Source organism: Mercurialis annua, linkage group LG8 (genome assembly GCF_937616625.2).
Source record: "Mercurialis annua linkage group LG8, ddMerAnnu1.2, whole genome shotgun sequence".
Taxonomy (NCBI): Eukaryota; Viridiplantae; Streptophyta; class Magnoliopsida; order Malpighiales; family Euphorbiaceae; genus Mercurialis; species Mercurialis annua.
In genome coordinates, this window is record NC_065577.1 from 37914158 (window position 1) to 37934354 (window position 20197).

At 32.7% G+C, this 20197-nt stretch overlaps 2 protein-coding genes across 6 annotated transcripts in view; both read right to left on the reverse strand.

Moving 5' to 3' along the window:
- The window catches only part of LOC126660433 (DEAD-box ATP-dependent RNA helicase 42-like), a 63588-nt gene that overhangs the window by 39136 nt on the left and 4255 nt on the right, over positions 1-20197 (reverse strand). The window contains exon 4 of one of the 5 annotated variants that reach the window (XM_056103930.1): positions 19441-19643. The exons of the other annotated variants lie outside the window; for them this stretch is intronic. The gene's annotated coding sequence lies outside the window, so the exon portion shown is untranslated. Of the gene's footprint in view, positions 1-19440; positions 19644-20197 lie in introns of those variants that run through there. 5 annotated transcript variants of the gene reach the window in all.
- On the reverse strand, positions 89-6160 carry LOC130014763 (7-deoxyloganetic acid glucosyl transferase-like). The gene is made up of 2 exons (XM_056103934.1): positions 5640-6160; positions 89-1069 (listed from the first exon to the last, which is right to left on the reverse strand). The coding sequence occupies exons 1-2, from the start codon at positions 6133-6135 to the stop codon at positions 132-134; spliced, it is 1434 nt and encodes a 477-aa protein (XP_055959909.1). The 5' UTR covers positions 6136-6160; the 3' UTR covers positions 89-131.

The window sequence follows — 20197 nt, forward strand, 5'->3', positions numbered from 1 at the left end:
CTTTTTAAGTTATCAATATCATAAAATGATACTATGACACAGTATATCCATAATACTTGTACATTATTTGTAGTTGATTCAGACAAATTAGCTCAATCTGCCCCATTCTTGAATTCCGACAAGCAAAACACCTACTCATGATGTCCTTGCATATTAATCATCCTTATATGTTCAATCAAACGATCCAGATTTCTCCACGAAGACCCACCCTCACTCACACTCTTCCTCGCTAATTCTGCCATTCTACCAGAAAATTTTACAAACTCATCCCTCTTATTTACCATAAGATCGTTCACCATTTTTTCAACAATTTTTCTATCACAAACATCCTTCATGTCCAATCCCAAATTCCAAATCTCACTAACAAATCTACTATTCACTTGTTGATCAGCAAAATACGGCCAGCAAATCATTGGAACACCGGAAACTATACTCTCTAAACTCGAATTCCATCCGCTATGCGTCAAAAATCCGCCAACTGATTTATGCGCTAACACCTCTTCTTGCGGCGCCCATTTTACTATAAATCCATTATCTTTTTCACCTTCTTCTAGAAGCTCTTCAGGAAATTTTCCGTCGTTTAAATTGGTAACAGAGTCGGGTCTTATAACCCATAAAAATGGAATCTTGCTATTAACAATTCCGTGCCAAAACTCGACGAGTTGTTCTTTTGTTATTACTGCAATGCTGCCAAAGCTGATATAGATAACGGATTTCGTTACTTGACGATCAAGCCAGGTCATGCAGTTTCTGTCGACTTCCCATAGACTATTCGAAGATTGATGATCCGATTCCTTAAGTTTCAAATTTAAAAGCTCGTGAAGAGGTCCAATAGAATAGAGTTTGGGACAATGATCACGGATTTGTGATAATATTGGTCCTTCGAGGTCTTCGAATGTATTGAGAATCAGTGCTTGTGCTTGCCGAGATTTTCTTGTCGCCTTCATTACTACTTGGAGATTATAATCCTCCATGTTAGTAGTTCTGCACAAGCTTGGAAGATCTCTGCATCGGAGAAAAGTTTTCATTCCCGGAACTTTTGTAATAAGTCTATTCATGTCTTCTTCTCCTTCAATTCAATGCCAGCATAAAATTATTTAGCAATACCATTAAATATATTAAACAAGCACTTTGAAGAAAATAACATCTAAATACTAATAAAAAAACCTTCAATTTTATTTACTGTGATGAAATTGTGACAAATTTTAAATTGTCACTAAGAAGGACATCCTTAATTCATGTTTTTTTCTCCTTAGGGTTCAGTGTCGAAAATGCATATAATTATTTAGCTATACCATTAAGTAAACAAGAACTTTCAAAAAATTAACATGTAATTATTACAAAAAAAACTGTTAATTTATGACAGAACAAATGGTTTCATAAGTTAGACTAATACTATAAAGAAATGTTGTGAATTTTTTGTAAAGGAAATTCTAATTCATCATTTGTTACCAATTTATGATGAAAATGTATGTGATAAGAACAAAAGATCAATCTCTATTTCTCGCCTCCAACATTTTACTTTAAAAAAATCTCTATTATTTATAAAGAATTTTATTTCGCGATGAATTTTTTCTATCATAAATCCCGATAAAAATAATCAATAAAATTAATGTTCACAATCTCTTAAACTGTATGTAGATTAATTATCTATATTACCTGTCTTTCAATATTATCCATCTTTCAATATCAATTAATCTTTAATTATCCAAGACCAATTACACATATCATAAATATCCATAATTTTTTTTTAAAATTATGGCTGTGTTTTAGTGTAAGAACATCCATTTGAAACCAGTATCTTAAATGTCCAATAAAGATAGTCGAATCGATGTGGCCATCTATTTATTGTTCAATTATATACTGGTTGAGTTAAATAAATGATAAAGACTAGAGACTAAGCCAGAATTTGTTTTTGGAAGGGCAAAAAAGATCATTAAATAATATCATAAAAAATAAAAAATAAAGGCTTATCCCCTTAAAATCCCCCCACCTTTTACCTCCAATTCGTTTGCACCCTCACGTTGTAAAACCACCAAATATACCCAAATTACGACCTTTCACTTTCAATTGCACCCTCAAACATTAAATTGACCTCTTTTCACTTGAAAAATGTTCAAATCAATATTTTAAATTTTAGCATATATTTTAAAATAGGACTTAATATTTTATTTAAAACAAAAATAAACCTATTTTTTCAAGTGAAAATAGACCAATTTAATGCTTGAGGGTGTAATTGAAAGTGAAAGGTCGTAATTTGAGTATATTTGGTGGTTTTGCAATGTGAGGGTGCAAACGAATTGGAAAAATTACATAATAATTCAAAAAACGGAGAATGTTTTCAGTAATGCTAAATTTTTAAAATCTTTTCAGGGCATACCTTTTTGGCTTTACACAATTTACGTATCCAATAAAACAATGCCACATGTCTTTATTATAGTTGGTACATTTGACTTATCTGACGCGCGCGTGTCAGTGACAAATAACAAATATTTTTCTTTGTCTGAGGCTTAATTAGGCGGGAAAAGGAAAAAAAAAGGTAATAATCATTCTTTCTTTTTACCATAGTAATGTCAAATCAATGTACTTCCCTTTTTTTTGTTGGGACCACATTATTCCATACCTTTCTTTTTTTATTATAATGATAATGATTAATAATATATTTATATACTTCATAAATTAATAATTTAAGAATTAAATTTAGTATATATCGGGATGTTGATAATATACATATACAGAAATGCAAAAAAGAATAAAAGTTATTAATTATTAATTTAATTTTTATTTTAGAATATAAAAAATTCAATATATTAAAAATAAATTAAATGTATAGATTAGAATTAATAAATTACTTAGATAATAGAAGTAATATAAATGATTTTCAATTAAAATTAATAATTGATTTAATAATTTTTTTTACAATGAAATCTTAATTTTTAAAATATCTTTTTAAAATATTAATTTATGCACGTAGTAACGAATTTTTAGAAAATGATTTCTATAACTATTATTATGTTTCTAAAAGAGTTTCTAAAAATGTATGTTTTATATATATATATATATATACAATTGAAAAGAGAAAAATTTATAGAGAATTTAGGATTGATACGGGTTTCAACGCCGATTCTCTGCGCCGGTCTCGACTCATGGAATTGAATCATGACTACCCGGATTTTTTTATATTATTTCATATCGTACACGCGTTACGCGTATCACCACTTGTTGGGATGTTTTCCTTAAAAGTTCATAGGTCGAAATACATCTCTGATAAATAAATGATATCTGATTCATCTTCGATAAATTTATGATACACATCAAATACATTTCAGATACATCATTGATACATCTCTGATAAATATATGATACACATCAAATACATTTCAGATACATCATTGATATATTTTACAAATATTTTAGATAAATTTTTTTTGACTATATATTTAAATTTATAAAAAAATATATAATATGTTTTAAAATATATTTGAATTGTTTTTTTATTTGATTTTCTTTATATGAAATAATTAATATATATATGTATATATTTTCTAAAAATAAAAGTGTGAAGTTATAATACAGATTAGATACATTTATAATATATAATGCAAACATTTTATAAGCATATACTACAAATATTTTAATTTTATATATGCTATGAATACGTTTTAGCCACTTTAAATGTTGTTTACAAATATTTAAAAAAAATTGTCAAATTATAATTCATGTTAGATACGTCTTTGATATATATATGATACATTTTTTGAGAATATGATACATTCTGACTTAAGATATACATACCTTTTTAGATATACATACAAATGATGTTCATGGAATGTCTTTCTAGATATATTTTTATTGTCTTTGAAATGTTATTTTTTATATAAAATAACCAATTCTGTACATGTTTATTTTATTTAAAGTAAATAAGTGTCAAATTATAATACATGTTAGATACATCTTTAATATATAATTTATATGTTTTAGATCATGTTATACATAATACTTTTAATATGAAATACACTAAAAAATTATTTTGAAATATACATATAATACCTTTTAATGCGTTACAGATAAAAAAAATTAATATATATTAAAATATTATATACATCTTTTATATATTAGTTTATGAGACGTAGTTGAGATATTTTTTAAACGTTTTTTTACGGAGACATCATTGATACACTATTTACATATGGTAAATACATCTTTTTAAATTTATAATGTGTGATCAATAAATCATATATACATAATTTATCTATTTTATAAAGCTCAATAATTATTAAATATGTATACTTGTTCATTTTATATAATGTTATATATACACATCAAATATATATATATATATGTGTATATATATATATATATATAATTTTTTTATCTATTTTTTAAAAACAAAATCAGATTTCAATAATTTTATAAAATGAAAATATATAATAATTATTATCTTATTTATTTATCAATAATTATTATATTTTAATGATATTGTTTTCAAATAATTTAAATTTGAAATCGTTTGAATAAATATTATCAAATAAATGAAATAAAAAAAATTTATATGTTGAATAATAAAATAAATAAAGTAAATTAAAAATAGAGGAAAGATTATAAGAATTTATTTTTACTATTATTTTGAAAACTAATAGGCTAATAGATTATGCCAAAAACAACAAAACAAGCATGTGAATAAAAAGAGTGAGCTGGCAAGCAAAAAGGAAGAGTGAGGCTGACGCATGCGTCAGTGAACTGACACATGTTGAGCGCGTCAGCATGTACCCATATTTTTTCATAAAAAGAGCTGTCAATATATTATTGGTAGAGCAGAAATGTAAACTTTTTATATTTTGTGTTACACGCGTAAGAAATAGAGTTTGTTAGCATTTATGTAAAGTAAACCATATTATTATATACTTTTGTAAGTTTCTCAAACGAATTGGGAGTAAAAGGTGAGGGGTTTTTAAAGGGATAAGTCAAAAATAAATAAATTTAACTTCATTTAATTAATAAAAATAATTGAGTCTAGTTCAACATAATAATATTAAATATCAGTCGTGGAATTTTATATTTTTTTTTATATGATAATAATCGTTAGACCTATTAGGTATGGAAATATATTAATGACATAATTGATTTTTTTACTAAATAAATGATCAATTAATTTAAAATAATTATATTAACTAGTTTAGTATATATATATGAGTTATAGTATCAAAATTTGTGCAGATGAGTATTATTCTTAGTATCACTAAACTCTATAAAAGAAATTTGGATCTTTTGGAGGGGCAAGGGCCATGGCAAGCCCCTGCCTATCTCCGTCCATAAGTATACCAATATATTTAATTAATATGTATATATTTTTTGTGAAATTATGTCTATATTCAAATCTAAACACATATTTTAACTTTTTAACTAGCAGATTGATTGAACAGCTTGTAATATTGTGGGGTCACCCAACTTGAGCAGATTGATTGAACAATACGGCGGTTTAATTGATTCAACAGTTTTTCGCCTTTTCAAATCTTTTTTCAAGAATTAAATCAGGCAGACCTCTATTTATGGTCAAACCGATTAAATCGGCCGGTCCTGTTCGATTCTTAAAACCCTGAATGAAACCGAAGATAAGAGGAGATTAAGTATATATGTACCTCTGATAGGAAGTTCACCAGCTTGAATCATGTCAAGAATACAAAAATAAACCCAAAAGCAACAGCCACTGATAGTTCGAAAATGTATAATTGGAATTCCAACCTCCACAGCAATGTCAAGTATAAATCCCGGAACTCCGTCTCCGATGATACAATCAACCCGCGGCTTAATATCGACAAGCAATTGTTTGAATTCGGGCTTGCTAGTCCGGTCCATCGACTGCAGCAAATCCTTCAGATCAAATTTAAGTGAACGATCTCTGTCAAGACCGTCTTGAATCGTCAGGAATCGGAAACCTGAATATTTCTTGAAACGCGCTTGAATATCCGTAAATTTGAAAAGACGTTCTTGATTTTGATGCGTGTTTATGAAGGTGACATTAATTCCGGCGAGACTTAAAATCTCAGATAGCTTGAGCATGGAGTTTACATGACCTTGTGCCGGAAAAGGAAATATTATTACATGTGGAGGTGAAGGTTTTGAGATTTTTTCCATTTTTACCTCAGAAAATAGAGTTCAGGAGATAATGGTTTATGTTCTTATATATCAAATATGGATTAGAGACCAACGAGTTATAATTCAAATGGTATAACCGTTGGACAAAAAATCACTAAAATCGTCAGTTCAATTCTTCACATAAGCAGTCACCCGCTCAATTATATAAAAAAAATATATGGATTAGAATTTTTCTGAATCTTTACCTATGGTAATATGCATTTATCATCATATTAAATTATAACATTTTATTTCATCAATGAGTTTTAATAACTATATTTGAGAAGCAAAAATAAAATAATTTTCAGTATTTTATATTTTTATGATAAATTAGTTATTATTTGAAAAATTATTTAATAAAATTATCTATAATAATATAATATTATTTACAAGACGCCTACGCCATATTAACACATGGTGTGTTTGTCTTATTTCTTATTTCTTTTGCTGATGCATATATGGAATTGTGTACTTTAAATACATGGTGCCATATGATTGTGCGTATTTTATAATTAAATATATTGGTGAGGTTATTTATAAAAATTCAGATTTATTTACAAATTTGGCAGTTGCCAATTGGAATCTGTCTTCCTATTTTGCTAATACTATATAAGATCATATCTTCCAATTTGTTAAAATAACTTTGTTTAAATATTACAAGCTGTTAAGTGTACACATGCAAATAAGATCGAGATTCCTTAAATGATCATAATCAATGCCTTGGCTCCCCCGAGGCTCAGAATATGGACGTCTAAGGACGGTTTGCTTCTTGTTCCCTGTATAGTGTTTTTTTTATGATTAATAAGCTTATTGTTTGGAACTGCCAAGGGGCAGGAAAAAAAAAATTTGTCCGCTCTGTCAAATCCTTCCGTGAACACTATAATCCATCTCTTTTGGTCATTTTTGAACCGAGAATTGCAGGTAGTAAAGCTGATAAAGCCATTAAAAGCACCGGTTTTTGCTCCTCTCATCGCGTGGAAGCCCTTGGCTTCTCTGGCGGTATTTGGTTACTCTGGAACGATAACGTTAATATTGACATTATCATTAATCATTTCCAATTTATTCATATCTCTCTTAATTGGAACAATACTGGTGAGACGTTCCTTTTTACCGCAGTTTATGGCAGCCCTAACCCCTCAAATCGTTTAGAGTTATGGAGGGAGCTTAATTCTCTTAACATTGATAATAAATTTCCTTGGGTTCTTGCAGGTGACTTTAATGCCATTCTCAACTCCATGGATAGGAAAGGTGGATCCTGCATGAGAAATCGTGGCTGCTCTCACTTTTCTAATTTTCTGGATACCAATGCTCTAACTCAGTTAGATTTTGTGGGTCCGAAATTTACTTGGAGACGGGGTAATCTTTTCCAAAGGTTGGACAGAGTTATTTGCAATGAGTTGTGGCTTCAGAGATATCCGGATGCTATTTCACATCATCTTCCTCGCATTCATTCGGACCACAGGCCCATCCTCATTAATCTGAACAACAGCAGAATGGATGCGAGCAATGGCCACAAGAAGCCGTTTCGTTTCTTAGCTCCTTGGCTTACGCATGAGGATTTTGGTAATGTGGTCAAAAATTGCTGGAGTGATCAGAAGTCCCTTAAGGACAACATCCTTTTGTTTACTGAAAAAATTCAAGATTGGAATATCGATGTTTTTGGAAATATCTTCAAAAAGAAAAAGAACCTTATGGCGCGTATCAATGGGATTCAGAAGTATTTAGAGAATCGCACTTCTAAATTTCTCACTGAGCTTGAAGTGAGCCTTAAAAACGAGCTTGAAGAAACTTCTTTGAGAGAGGAAGCGTATTGGCTACAAAAATCTAGATGTAATTGGCTAATGTTAGGAGATCGTAATACCTCCTATTTTCATGCTAAGACTACAGCAAAAAGAAGAAGGAACCGTATTTTGGCCCTTAAGGATGATGAAGGGAATTGGTGCGATAATGAAGCTTCTTTGCGTGATCTGGCGTTCTCGTTCTTCAAAGGCTTATATACGGAAAGCATCAGCGATAGACCTGTTTATCAAACTAAAGGCTGTTTTCCCGTTTTGGCTCCTTCCATTATCAGCCGTTTGGGCAGAGACTTTGCTAATGTGGAAATTCACCAAGCTCTCTCTCAAATGCAGCCTTGGAAAGCCCCTGGTGTTGATGGTATCCCGGCCGCTTTCTTTCAAAATAATTGGGATACTGTTGGCAACTCTATTTGTGCTACTATTCATAAGATTTGCAGAGAAGGAGTTATGGAGAGTGATATTAATAGAACTCTCATTTCCCTCATTCCGAAAAATATTAAGCCAGAATCTATTAAAGACTTCCGCCCTATTAGTCTCTGCACGGTGATTTATAAAATTCTGACTAAGGTTATTGCGAACAGATTCAAGTGCTTCATGCCTAGTATTGTAAGCCCTACTCAAGCTAGTTTTGTAGCTGGGCGTAACATTACTGACAATATTATCATCGCTCAAGAAGTCATTCATTCGATGCGTAGTAAAAAAGGCAAAGAAAGCTGGTTTGCCATTAAAGTGGACCTTGAGAAAGCTTACGACTGTTTGAATTGGAATTTCATCGAGGATACTCTTGTGGATGTCGGTATTCCAGCTCATATCATCACTGTCATCATGCACTGTATTTCCTCTTCTCGCATGAGTCTTCTTTGGAATGGCACTCCCACCGAAGAGTTTAAACCAACTAGAGGAATTCGTCAGGGAGACCCTCTTTCCCCTTATATTTTTGTTCTTTGTATGGAGCGCTTATCTCACCGAATTGGAATCTCCATCCAAAACGGTGAGTGGCATCCCATTAAGCTTAATCGTTATGGGCCTAATTTATCTCATTTATTTTTTGCAGATGATTTGGTCTTATTCGGTAAAGCTACGGAGAACCAAGGCTGTAATGTCAAAGCTATTCTCGATGAGTTCTCTGCTAGCTCCGGGCTTAATGTTAGCCTTTCGAAGACAAAAATCTTCTTTTCGCCTAATTTGGATTTTCAGAGTGCAATCAACATCAGCAGGTTGCTTGGTTTCCAAAGATCTCAGGATTTAGGAAAGTATCTTGGTGTGCCTCTTTTACACTCTCGCATCACCAAGGGAACTTATACCTTTATCCTAGATAAAATTCAGAATAAATTGTCCGGATGGAATGCGAGTCTTCTCTCTCTGGCTGGCCGCCTCACGCTTGCCAAATCTGTCCTCATGACCATCCCTAGCTATGCTATGCAAACTGCCCCTCTTCCTGTTAGTCTATGCAATAGCATCAACAAAGTGGTCCGTAACTTCATTTGGGGTAGCCAAGAGGGGTCTCGTAAGCCTAGTCTTGTAAAATGGAATGAGATGTGCTCTCCTTGTTTGGAAGGCGGTAGCGGCTTAAAAGATTTAAAAAGGCAGAATAACGCCTTTGTTATGAAACTAGGATTCATGGTGATGACTAACCCCGACTTTCTTTGGGTTCAAGTGGTTCGTAGCAAATATGGTTGGACGAGGAATGGTAATACTTGTAAAGCTGCCAGTAACAGCTCGCCACTTTGGAGAAACATCTCTCAGTTATGGGACACTATCAAATCTTGCTGTAATTGGTCTATTGGTGATGGTAACTCTATTAATTTCTGGAATGATAACTGGATCAGTGATCTCGGCCCTCTCAAACATCTTTCTCTTATTCCTATTGTGGATACTGACCTTAACCTTAAGGTTAAGGATTTTATCTTGCAGGGTAACTGGAACTGGAATCATTTGGCACGCCTTCTCCCTAATTATGTCCTCCTCCATTTAGCTGCGACTAAGCCTCCGACGCAAATCAATAGGAATGACCAGCTGTTTTGGAGTCCGACTAGCTCTGGAAAAATTACAGTCAGCTCAGCTTATGAGATTCAAGACAACAACCAGAGAGAAGAGTTGCAGAGAGACTGGAAAGCGATTTGGAACTGGCCAGGGGCTCATCGCGTCAGAATTCTGCTCTGGTTGGGCGCTAAGAACAAACTTTTAACTAATCATGAGCGCAAACGTCGGCACATGACTGAAGATGCTTCTTGCTCGATCTGCGGGGAAAGTGTTGAAAATGTTGATCACGTTTTTCGTATGTGCTGTTTTGCAAGGGAAGTTTGGCGCAAATTACTCAATGGTAATTATGATAATGGGTTTTTTAATTTACCCTTCACTGATTGGTTTTTCAAAAATCTGCAGGTTAAAAACGGTCTAGAAGAGGAGAGCTGGAGTGTGCTTTTTCGGAATCACTTGTTGGTGTCTTTGGAACCATCGTAATTGCTTTATCTTCAAGGGAGAAAGAAGGAGCTCGGGGGATATTGTTCAGTCCATCCGAACGATGGTGATGTACACAGCACAGGCAAAAAAGTTTATGCAGCTTGCAATGCCCGGTTTGCCTCCTAAAGAAGCGGTGCTCATTGGTTGGGATGCCCCACCTGAAAACTGGATAAAGCTGAACTCAGACGGCGCGTTTCGTCCTACGATGAACAAGGCAGCCTCTGGTGGTGTTGCAAGGAATAACGAAGGGAGGTGCATCTTCAGCTACAGCAGATTCATTGGGACTTGTTCAGTTTTGCAGGCAGAACTCTGGGGAGCTATAGACGGCTTGGAGATTGCTTGCCTCGAGGATTCAGGAATGTTATTTTGGAAATGGACAGCAAAATTGCGGTGGAGAATCTTTTGAAGGAAGACAACAGTATCAATGCTAACACCAATCTTTTCTATGCTATCAGGAATTTGGTGGATAGAAATTGGAATGTTCGCATTAGACATATTCATAGGGAAGGGAATCGTTGTGCTGACAGGATGGCTAATCTAGGCTTCTCCGAAGATAGAGGTTTGGTTATTCATGAAGGAATTCACCCCGGCATCTCTGATTTCATTATGGAAGACATTGTTGGTGTTTCTTATCCTAGAATGTGCAGATTTTAGTCTCTTGGCCTTGGCCTCTCTTTGTTATCAAAAAAAGATCGAGATTCCCTCTATTCATTTGAATTTGAAAGGGTCATATTAATAATTTACACCGTTCATTATAAAATAAACGGTGTAGATTAATTTAGTTAAAATTTTATTTTTTTAATCTATGACCCCATGAAGTTGAAAATACACTTGAGGGAATTAAAATCCTGCAAATAAATCTTGCATGCTTACTTCATGGCATAAGAAATATATTGCTACCAACAAATTGCTTATACAAACAATATGATATTATTTCTATTGGGCGGCACATCAAAATTATTTTATCAAAAATAATTTAAAAACAAGTAAAAAATAAAATTATAAATAACATCCAAAATTTTATATAGCCTTAATATTGGGTTACGTCCACGCGATAAAATCCGAATAATTTTTTTAATATCAAAATAGACGGCATATAAAGAGAATACTTTTTAGAGAGAGCTCGCCAAAATAATGACACTCAAATGATAACACCCGAAATAACCTCACTATTTTTATCTCTCACCTCTCAGTGTTTATAAAATCATTTTTCTAATTTGCTTTATTGCTAAAAACTATGACTTATTTTCACCCGTCGCCCTGACATATGACCTTTTATCAATAGCGTCCTTAATTTTTTTTTTCGGACTGTAAATCTCCTATGTTTTGATTTGACGGCCGACAATCTCCTTTTGTCCAATTTTTGACTGACGCCGTTAGCTCACACCGCTGACGTGACATTTAAAAAAGTAAAAATAAAATTTAAAAATATATAAATCATCTCCATCTCATATGTCACGTCACAAAGAAAACCTTAAAACTCTAGAACATCTATAATACCCTCAAAATACAAACCCTAAAACTAAAAATAACCTAACCTAACTATCACTGCCTAACCCCAACTGCCTCCGCCGTTTGTCGACTGCCTGTTGCTGTCTAAACCCACTGCCGGATATAGTCCTTCCCAGCCCAAACCACCTAAACTCACTCCTTCCACTGGTGGAGAAACAGACCGATCTATTCTTTAAGAACTGATGTGTTCGCCATAAAGACAAACATATCAGTTCGTCTTCATAAAGAACATTTTTATTTTTAGATGGATTCTCCTGAAGACGAACATACTCTCGTCTATATGGGTTTGCCTTGAAGACAATTTGTTCATTTTAAGGCAAACCCATCTAAAGGACTTGAATTTCAATTTACCTCGATGATTCCAAGAGTGGGTCAGGCGAACAGTTCGTCAGGGTCTCCACCAGCGGCGGGGGTGGGTTCAGGCGCCTTGGCAGTGTAGAGAGGGTGGCGGCGCTGGTGGTGGCAGAGTAGGGGCGGCAACAACACTTCTTTTTGATTTTAGTTTTGGGTTTTGATTCTTTTAGGGGGTTTAGGGGGGTATTTTAGGTATTTTATATTTTTAGGATGTTATGATGACGTGCCAGTGAGGTGGAGTATGTTTTAAATTATTTTTTATTTTTTTAAGTACCACATCATCGAATATTAACTGTGTCAACTAAATTTTGGACAGAAGGAGTTTGCTAGCTTCAAAGTCGAACTCAAGAGGTTTACAAGCCAAAAATGAAATTTAATGACGTTAGTGATAAAGGGGCAAATGTCAGGGACAACATGTGAGAATAACCCCAAACTAATATCCTTCACTAAAATGCTTTGTGAATTTTTGTATGTTTGTTCCTTATTCACCCCCTTACTATTTATAAAAAAGGACCTCCAAGAAATTGCTTGAAAGCTACTCTAAATGAATTTACATTTTTTTTTTCAAATTATATAATGTGGGGTCCATCGTGTGGAGGGACCCATAAAAATCTCTCCTTCTCGACAATATGGGAGGTACCACCATTCCAACTACTTGTCAACAATGTTCAAACTTTTCCCGCTTCGGTTAACATATCAAATCCATTTTCATCAATCTGGATTTTTTTTTCAATTGTAGCTGTTTAATTTTCAATACATCTAGAATCCAGTTGTGACACCCTTTAACGTATAACACTATATACTTACAAACTAATGACAAGCATTTATTATACTACCATTTCATCCATGTCATGTTCGACACAATTTTTTTAACTTATAGCATATACACGTACATTAATATTATCTCATGCTAAATGCTTTATACACAACATGCTACTGAACTCCTATTACAAACATCACATTTATCTATCTTATATACATAACAACTTCAAAATATGCACGTGCAATGAACTCCCATTTGGCCCACCTGAAACGTCTATCAAATGCAAATGTCGACTCAATGCAACTCTTTATATCTTGAAAAATTAACATAGAGGGGCTAGTCTGCAACTCAACAAGCAAATAGATATAGGTATACTAAACATATACATTTACGAACATTCCAAGTATCTAAAATATAACTCAAACGATTATACAATCAACATAAAGCAATAATCATAACCAACAACACAATCTAATGGTCAATTCAACTCAAACGTATTCACCTCAAATCCAATCGCAATCAAACTTACATAAGGATATTCAATCATGCGCATAATTCACATGTTGTCCCAAATCGCCATATAAGTAACCAACATAATGTTATTGGCTTGAATCGCCATTTAGGCAACCAATAACTCATGTCTCACATCATTGGCCTGAATCGTCAATTTAGGCAATCAACGACTATTCTCAATTCTCAATGGATACCCAAATATAAGCATGACATGATTCACATAACCAAAGTCTCACTCACATCAAACTTCAACCATGACTCATAAGCACATTTACATCTCAAATCAACATATACTTGCAGTTGCAAATAAACGTATATACCAAATATAACATTATCTATTCACTTAATCAATTCATCGAGTCTTAAACCCGTGAAGTTCTTGGCATGTCTGTCGTATTATATTGTGGTCTATAAGTACCTAATTTCATATATAAAATCACAAATCATTCACAAGGTATAACTACATTTAAAATTTACACAAAGGAACAATCTAGTAATAACAATCTTTTTACGAGGCAGATTTCATATACTAATTTCAAATTGGCACCAATTCTAACAAAAACATTATCTATGTACAATATTTCTATGAGTCTTGTCCATATGAGTCTAGTTTCATTTCCAATTAGAATTACATCAATTGGATTAGTAGAAAGAAAATCATGCAATTTACAACACAACTAAGTTAAAATGTCTAAACAAAATGTACAACTAAATGTTCACTCCTTATTCATCACCCAAATGATAGAATTAGTCTTTTTTTAAAGCTAAAACCTTTTAGCTAACATTTTAAATATTCCAAGTAATCAAACTTGGCATCATTTGGACGTATATATCTCAATTTATCAATTACACGAGGAGATAGAGTTGCAGCTACAGTTTTACATAGTAGACAGAATATATATATTTTTGTAAGTGTGACACACACTTCAATATAAATATAATTGTATAAAACCCTTTAGTGTAATTGTAGGTATACGAGTTTATAAAATATACCAAAAATAACCAACTCAATTAGATCTATATGCAATAACTTATTCAAGTTTTAGAGAGACCCTATCAGGCTGTATTGGCAGATGAAGCAACAAATGGTGTGGAATATTAGACTATGATAACGTTTGAAATTGATTAAACACAAAGAATAATAATTGTAGTAGACTGGTTATAGTTTTCGTAGACTTAAGAAGAATTAAATTTGGAGTTGTTGAACTCAACTATGATAGAAACAACATGAAACAAATTTCTACCAGAAAGAGAGTTGAAACCAGAAAATCTACAATAAAAGAAATCAATTCATTAAACATACCTAATTGTTTCAAGATTGTTCTTGAATCTTAAAGCCTTGAAAATTTGATGATTACTTCTTTGATTTAGGTTTCGACTCGCTGAATTCCCCCCCCCCCCCCCCCCTTTATTTTTTTTTAGTTCTATATCTCTTTATTTAATGAAGAAGATGATAAAGAGGTGGGTTTTATCATGTTGTTAGGTCTTCTACATGCTAAAATAGAGTTGGTTTTATTTAATCATTTATCAATAATAATATCTCTTTGTAATCTTTGAAATATCATCAAAGTTTAAGTTAAACCTTTTCGTTTATTTCATTTCATGATAACCAGATGAATTAAGTTTTACCGACGTACTTGCATTCCAATTCAGTCCTACTTATTTGTTTGTCATTATACTAACTCTTAATAATTTTGAATAGTTATGTATTAATTAAACCCCCTATCTTTTCATTGAATTAAATATCAATCATATGTGAAATGCTCACGTAAATGCTAATGAATGACGTTTACTTCATCAAAATGAATGAATGCATGAGCATAACTACTTGCAATTCAAATATGGACGTTACGCTAGTGATATCTCACATCGATATGTTTAGATCTTAAATGAAAGGAAGAATTCTTCCTTAGATGAATACCGCTTTGACTATCACAAAACATCTCATATTTTATCCAGTGGAAACTAAATTCACTTAAAAACGTTTTCATCCATAACAACTCCTTACATGTTTTAGTTGCTGAAATAAACTATGATTTTATTTTTAAGAGCGCAACACATTTCTGTGATCTCGACTGCTATGGAGCAGCTCCCCCTGCAAATGAAATCAGATAACCTGATGTAGACTTTCTCGAGTCAACATATCTGCATTTGTGTAGCCAACTAACACAGGTCTTCAAAAGATAGACACATTCATGATGTACCTTGAAGGTGCCCAAGAATCTATTTCACTGCAGCCTAATGTTCTTTTCCAGAATTTGAGAGGAACCGACTCACTATTCCAATTGAGTGAGCAATATCTGTCCGTGTGCATACCACGACATACATCAAACTCCCAACTACTGAAGCATATAGAACTCTTTCCATCTTCTCCTTCTCTTTCTCAATAGAAGGACATTGTTCAGAACTCGTTCTGAAGCGATGAAAAAGGGGACAACTAACCGATGTAGCTTTATCCATGTTGAAATTTAAAATGCTTTATAAATGTACTTCTATAGTGATAATCATAATTTTCTTGCGCCTCTATCTCTGTTATTTTCATGCCTAAAATTTGCCTTATTGAGCCCAAGCCTTTCATAATAAAAAACTCGCTAAACTACTTTCTCCAGTTGTTGATTCTTAAAATATTATGGCCAACAATCAAATTATCAACCACATAGAGTAGAAGTATAATATAATCATCATCAGAGAATTTTTGCACGAACACACAATGGTTTGAAATTGTCTTCTTGTACCCTTGGTCCCCCCATAACTGACTCAAACTTCTTATACCTTTGTCGCGATGCTAGTTTCAAGACGTATATACGTTTCTTCAACTTGCAGACATATTGCTTTTTCCTCTTTTCTTTGAAATCATCTGGCTATTCCACGTATATCTCTTCCTCCAAACTGCACCGACTGTTGCACTACCTTACTTTCAGATCTAGTTTTTTTTGGATTTGTTAGATTCCATCTTAAAACCAATTGTATTAAGTAAAGGTGCCCAGCTAATATATGAACACAACTCCATTCACACACACAACCAATGTGGGATTTCCCACTTTAATACTCCCCCTCACGCATAGCGTGTACAAGCCGAGTAACAAAGTCCCCCCTCACACAAATCTCACGTAGGCCGAGCCAAACTCAAATTGTGTGAATGGATAAGGCTCTGTTACCATGTTAGATTCCATCTTAATACAATTGGTTTTAAGATGGAATCAAACATGGTATCAGAGCCTTGTCCATTCACAAAATTTGAATTTGACCCGGCCCACGTGAGATGCGTGAGGGGGATTGGTTGCTCGGCTCGGACACGCTACGCGTGAGGGGGAGTGTTGAAGTGGGAATCCAACATTAGTTGTGTGTGTGTGAATGGACATGTGTTTAAATATTGGTTGGACACCTCCACTTAACACCAATTGGTTTTAAGATGAAATCTAACAGAATTAAAACATGAAACCATGATCCTCAAATTTGAGAGAAAAAAAATGGAGCAATAAGCTAAAATCAACCAATTAAATTTTGTTTGAACTATTCAATTCAGGAAGGCTTAATGACTCAAAAACTATCGAATTTTGAACTTGTTTTCAATTGCATCACGACGTTGTAAAACAGCCAATTATACCGTGACCTACATGTTTGACTTTAATGTACCCCAAATAGAAAATTTTGGACGATTTTATTACTATAAGAATGGAATTATTCAAAATAACTGAATAGCAGGGCAACATAATATTTTTTTAATTAAAAAAAAGTTCAAACAAGTCCTTCATTTTTAAAACTGTTCAAATAAGTCTTAAATGCAAAATTAATTTGATATATAATTAATTATTTTTTAAAATTTTATTAAAAACTAAATAAATTAAAAATCAAAATTTTATTAAAACTCCTTTCGACCCCTCCACGGTCCTCCGATTTTTTGAATCTGCCGCGGTTCACCGGAGAAGCAGAAAGAGCTCGATGAGAAACTATTGCTCCTTCTCACATCTGAGAAGGACCAATAGCTGCTCCTTCTCAAGTAGCTTTTTCTCCGAAGGAGAAGATCGGAGAAGGGGCAGCTACTTCTCTGGTGGACGGCGACAAATTTATAAATCAGATAATTTTTCTTCGTAAATCAATTTTATTTTGTGTAAAGGATAATTTTTTTTATTGTATAGAACGGTTTTTGATTTTGAAAAAATAATAATAGTTAATATAAATTAAATAAAAAATTATTACTATTTGTTGAATTTTATTAGTGTTAGATTACATCTTAAAACCAATTGGTATTAAATGGAGGTGCCCAACTAATATATAAACACAAGTCCATTCACACACAACCAATGTGAGATTTCCCACTTTAACACTCCCCGTCACGCATAGCGTGTACAGGCCGAGCAATAAAGTCCCCCCTCACACAAATCTCACGTGGGTGGGCCAAACTTAAATTGTGTGCATGGATAAGACTCTGATACCATGTTAACTTCCATCTTAAAACCAATTGGTGTTAAGTGGAGGTGCCCAACCAATATTTAAACACATGTCCATTTATACACACAATGTGGGATTCAAACTTCAACAATGAGGAAGAAGGTTTGTTTGTGTTATTTACAACATTAACGTCTAATTAGAATATAGGCTAAAAAAAATTAATTTTTTAAATAAAAATAGATCAAATTAATATTTTAGAGTACGATTGAAAAAAAGTTCAAAAGTCGATAGTTTTTGAATAATTAAACCATTTAGGAATAAATAAACCAGCAGAAAGAATCATTTATATTAGTACAGTCTTTGATGGTGTAAATTTAAGAAAAGGTCTGACATAATTGAAGTTTTTGATGACCTTTTGTAAAGAAAATGATATAGTGCATGATCCTCTAAATAAATTTTATCTATATTGTTTTAAAAAAATCGACATAAAAATCGACATATGTAAATTTGGTACAACTAGTAGTTAACGGCGAGCAATGTATATTTGTCAAATGCCGTCCAACTAAGGATGTTAAAATAAAATAATGGCAGTAGAAGGACTAGAAAGATTAAAAATGGATAGTAGTAACCTATCGAATAGAAGTGATATAATACACCAACTTCAAATGAATTTCATCTTAATTTTAAGGCCTAATTACTTAAAAAAAACCACACCTTGTAACATTTATTCGTTTATACCCTGACATAGGAAAAAGTTCATTTGTACCATTTTTTTGATTTTTCATTTTCGTCTCTACCCTAAAGAGCTAATTTGACCTCTTTTCATTTGGAAAAATATTCAAAATGATCCTTTATATTTAGCTTATATTTTAATTAAACATTAATATTATTGATTATTTATAATGTTTTCATCCTTTAATTAATTTAATTGTCAAAAATTTAAATTTTAGGGTAGAGATGAAAACGAAAAATCAAAAAAAGGGGTACAAATGAACCTTTTCCTACGTGAGGGTATAAACGAAAAAATGTTAGAAGGTGGAGGATTTTTAAGTAATTAGGCCTAATTTTAAATAGGGTCATTTTGTTTATATTAAATTGACCTAAAATGAATTGATGATGTTATAGCGTTCAAAGGCTCAATTTTAGCGTAGTTCCACAATGGGATGGCAATACTTTGATTGCCGATTGAAAATTTCATCTATTATGCCTTTTTTATATTCCCAATAATAAGTTTACCGATTAATTTACTTTCAGTAACACAAACAATTTTCAATTAAGATCAACAAATATCAAAACCAGATGCCTGTGTGAATCCCTGACCCTGAAATTCTACCTCTAGCACTCTCATAATCATCCTCAAAATATATATTAAAACTTAAATTTTTTTTTATGAATATATTAACACTTAAATATTATCCCATTTGGACCTTTATCCACATTTTAGCTCTATAAATTGGTCATGCCTCTATCCACATTATAGTTATATAAACCCAGAATCATTACAAACAAAAATGCAACAAAAAATTGAAACTCCAATTTCATCGACGACAATTGCCAAAAAAGTATCGAATTTCAATATGCATAATAACTCATTTGGACCTTTTTACAACTATAATTACTGTCACTACAGAAAAATGGCAGAGGTAGTAGTAGATAATAACTTAGCTAATTGAGTAATGCCATACCTCAGTCACAGGCATGACCAATTTCAGACCCTGAAACACAAAGAATATAGTAAACATCATTATCAGAAAATAATAGAGACACTTTCGGGAAATATAACTCGGCTTATTCGAGAAAAGTTTAAAGTAATTATTTCTGTAGAAAGTCAACAAGCAGATCAACTGAGCATCAAAATACAGACTGAAATGTTACGCCAAATTTTCCATGAATAGTTGAAAAATACAGTTGCAACTTTTGGCAAGAAGAAAAATTTCAAGCATTTTAAATGACGTACTGCTGTGACAAAGCAACAGGCAATTGATAAAATTCCTAAATCTTAATCAGGTTCAACCAGGGACCAGAAAAAGTTGGATCCTAGGCAACCTGGAGGTTGAACTACACTTATGTACATGTAGTGAAAATGGAAACAAAAACCATCATCCTAAAATATGGTACCCAACATATTTTAGATGGGAAACATAGGATGTTAGATATCCTACGAGTATATTTTCTCAATTCATCCACACTCCAGCTGGTGTAGCCATGGAACCCTATAGATGTAATTTCCTAAACCCCTCTAAGTGCAACACTTCGAAGACCTTCTATC

Excerpts from the sequence above, each read along its gene's own strand:
- LOC130014763 (XM_056103934.1), bottom strand. The coding sequence starts at position 6,135 with ATGGAAAAAATCTCAAAACCTTCACCTCCACATGTAATAATATTTCCT. Across the intron at positions 1,070-5,639 it reads TGGTGAACTTCCTATCAGAG|GAGAAGAAGACATGAATAGA; the intron begins GTACATATATAC and ends ATTGAATTGAAG.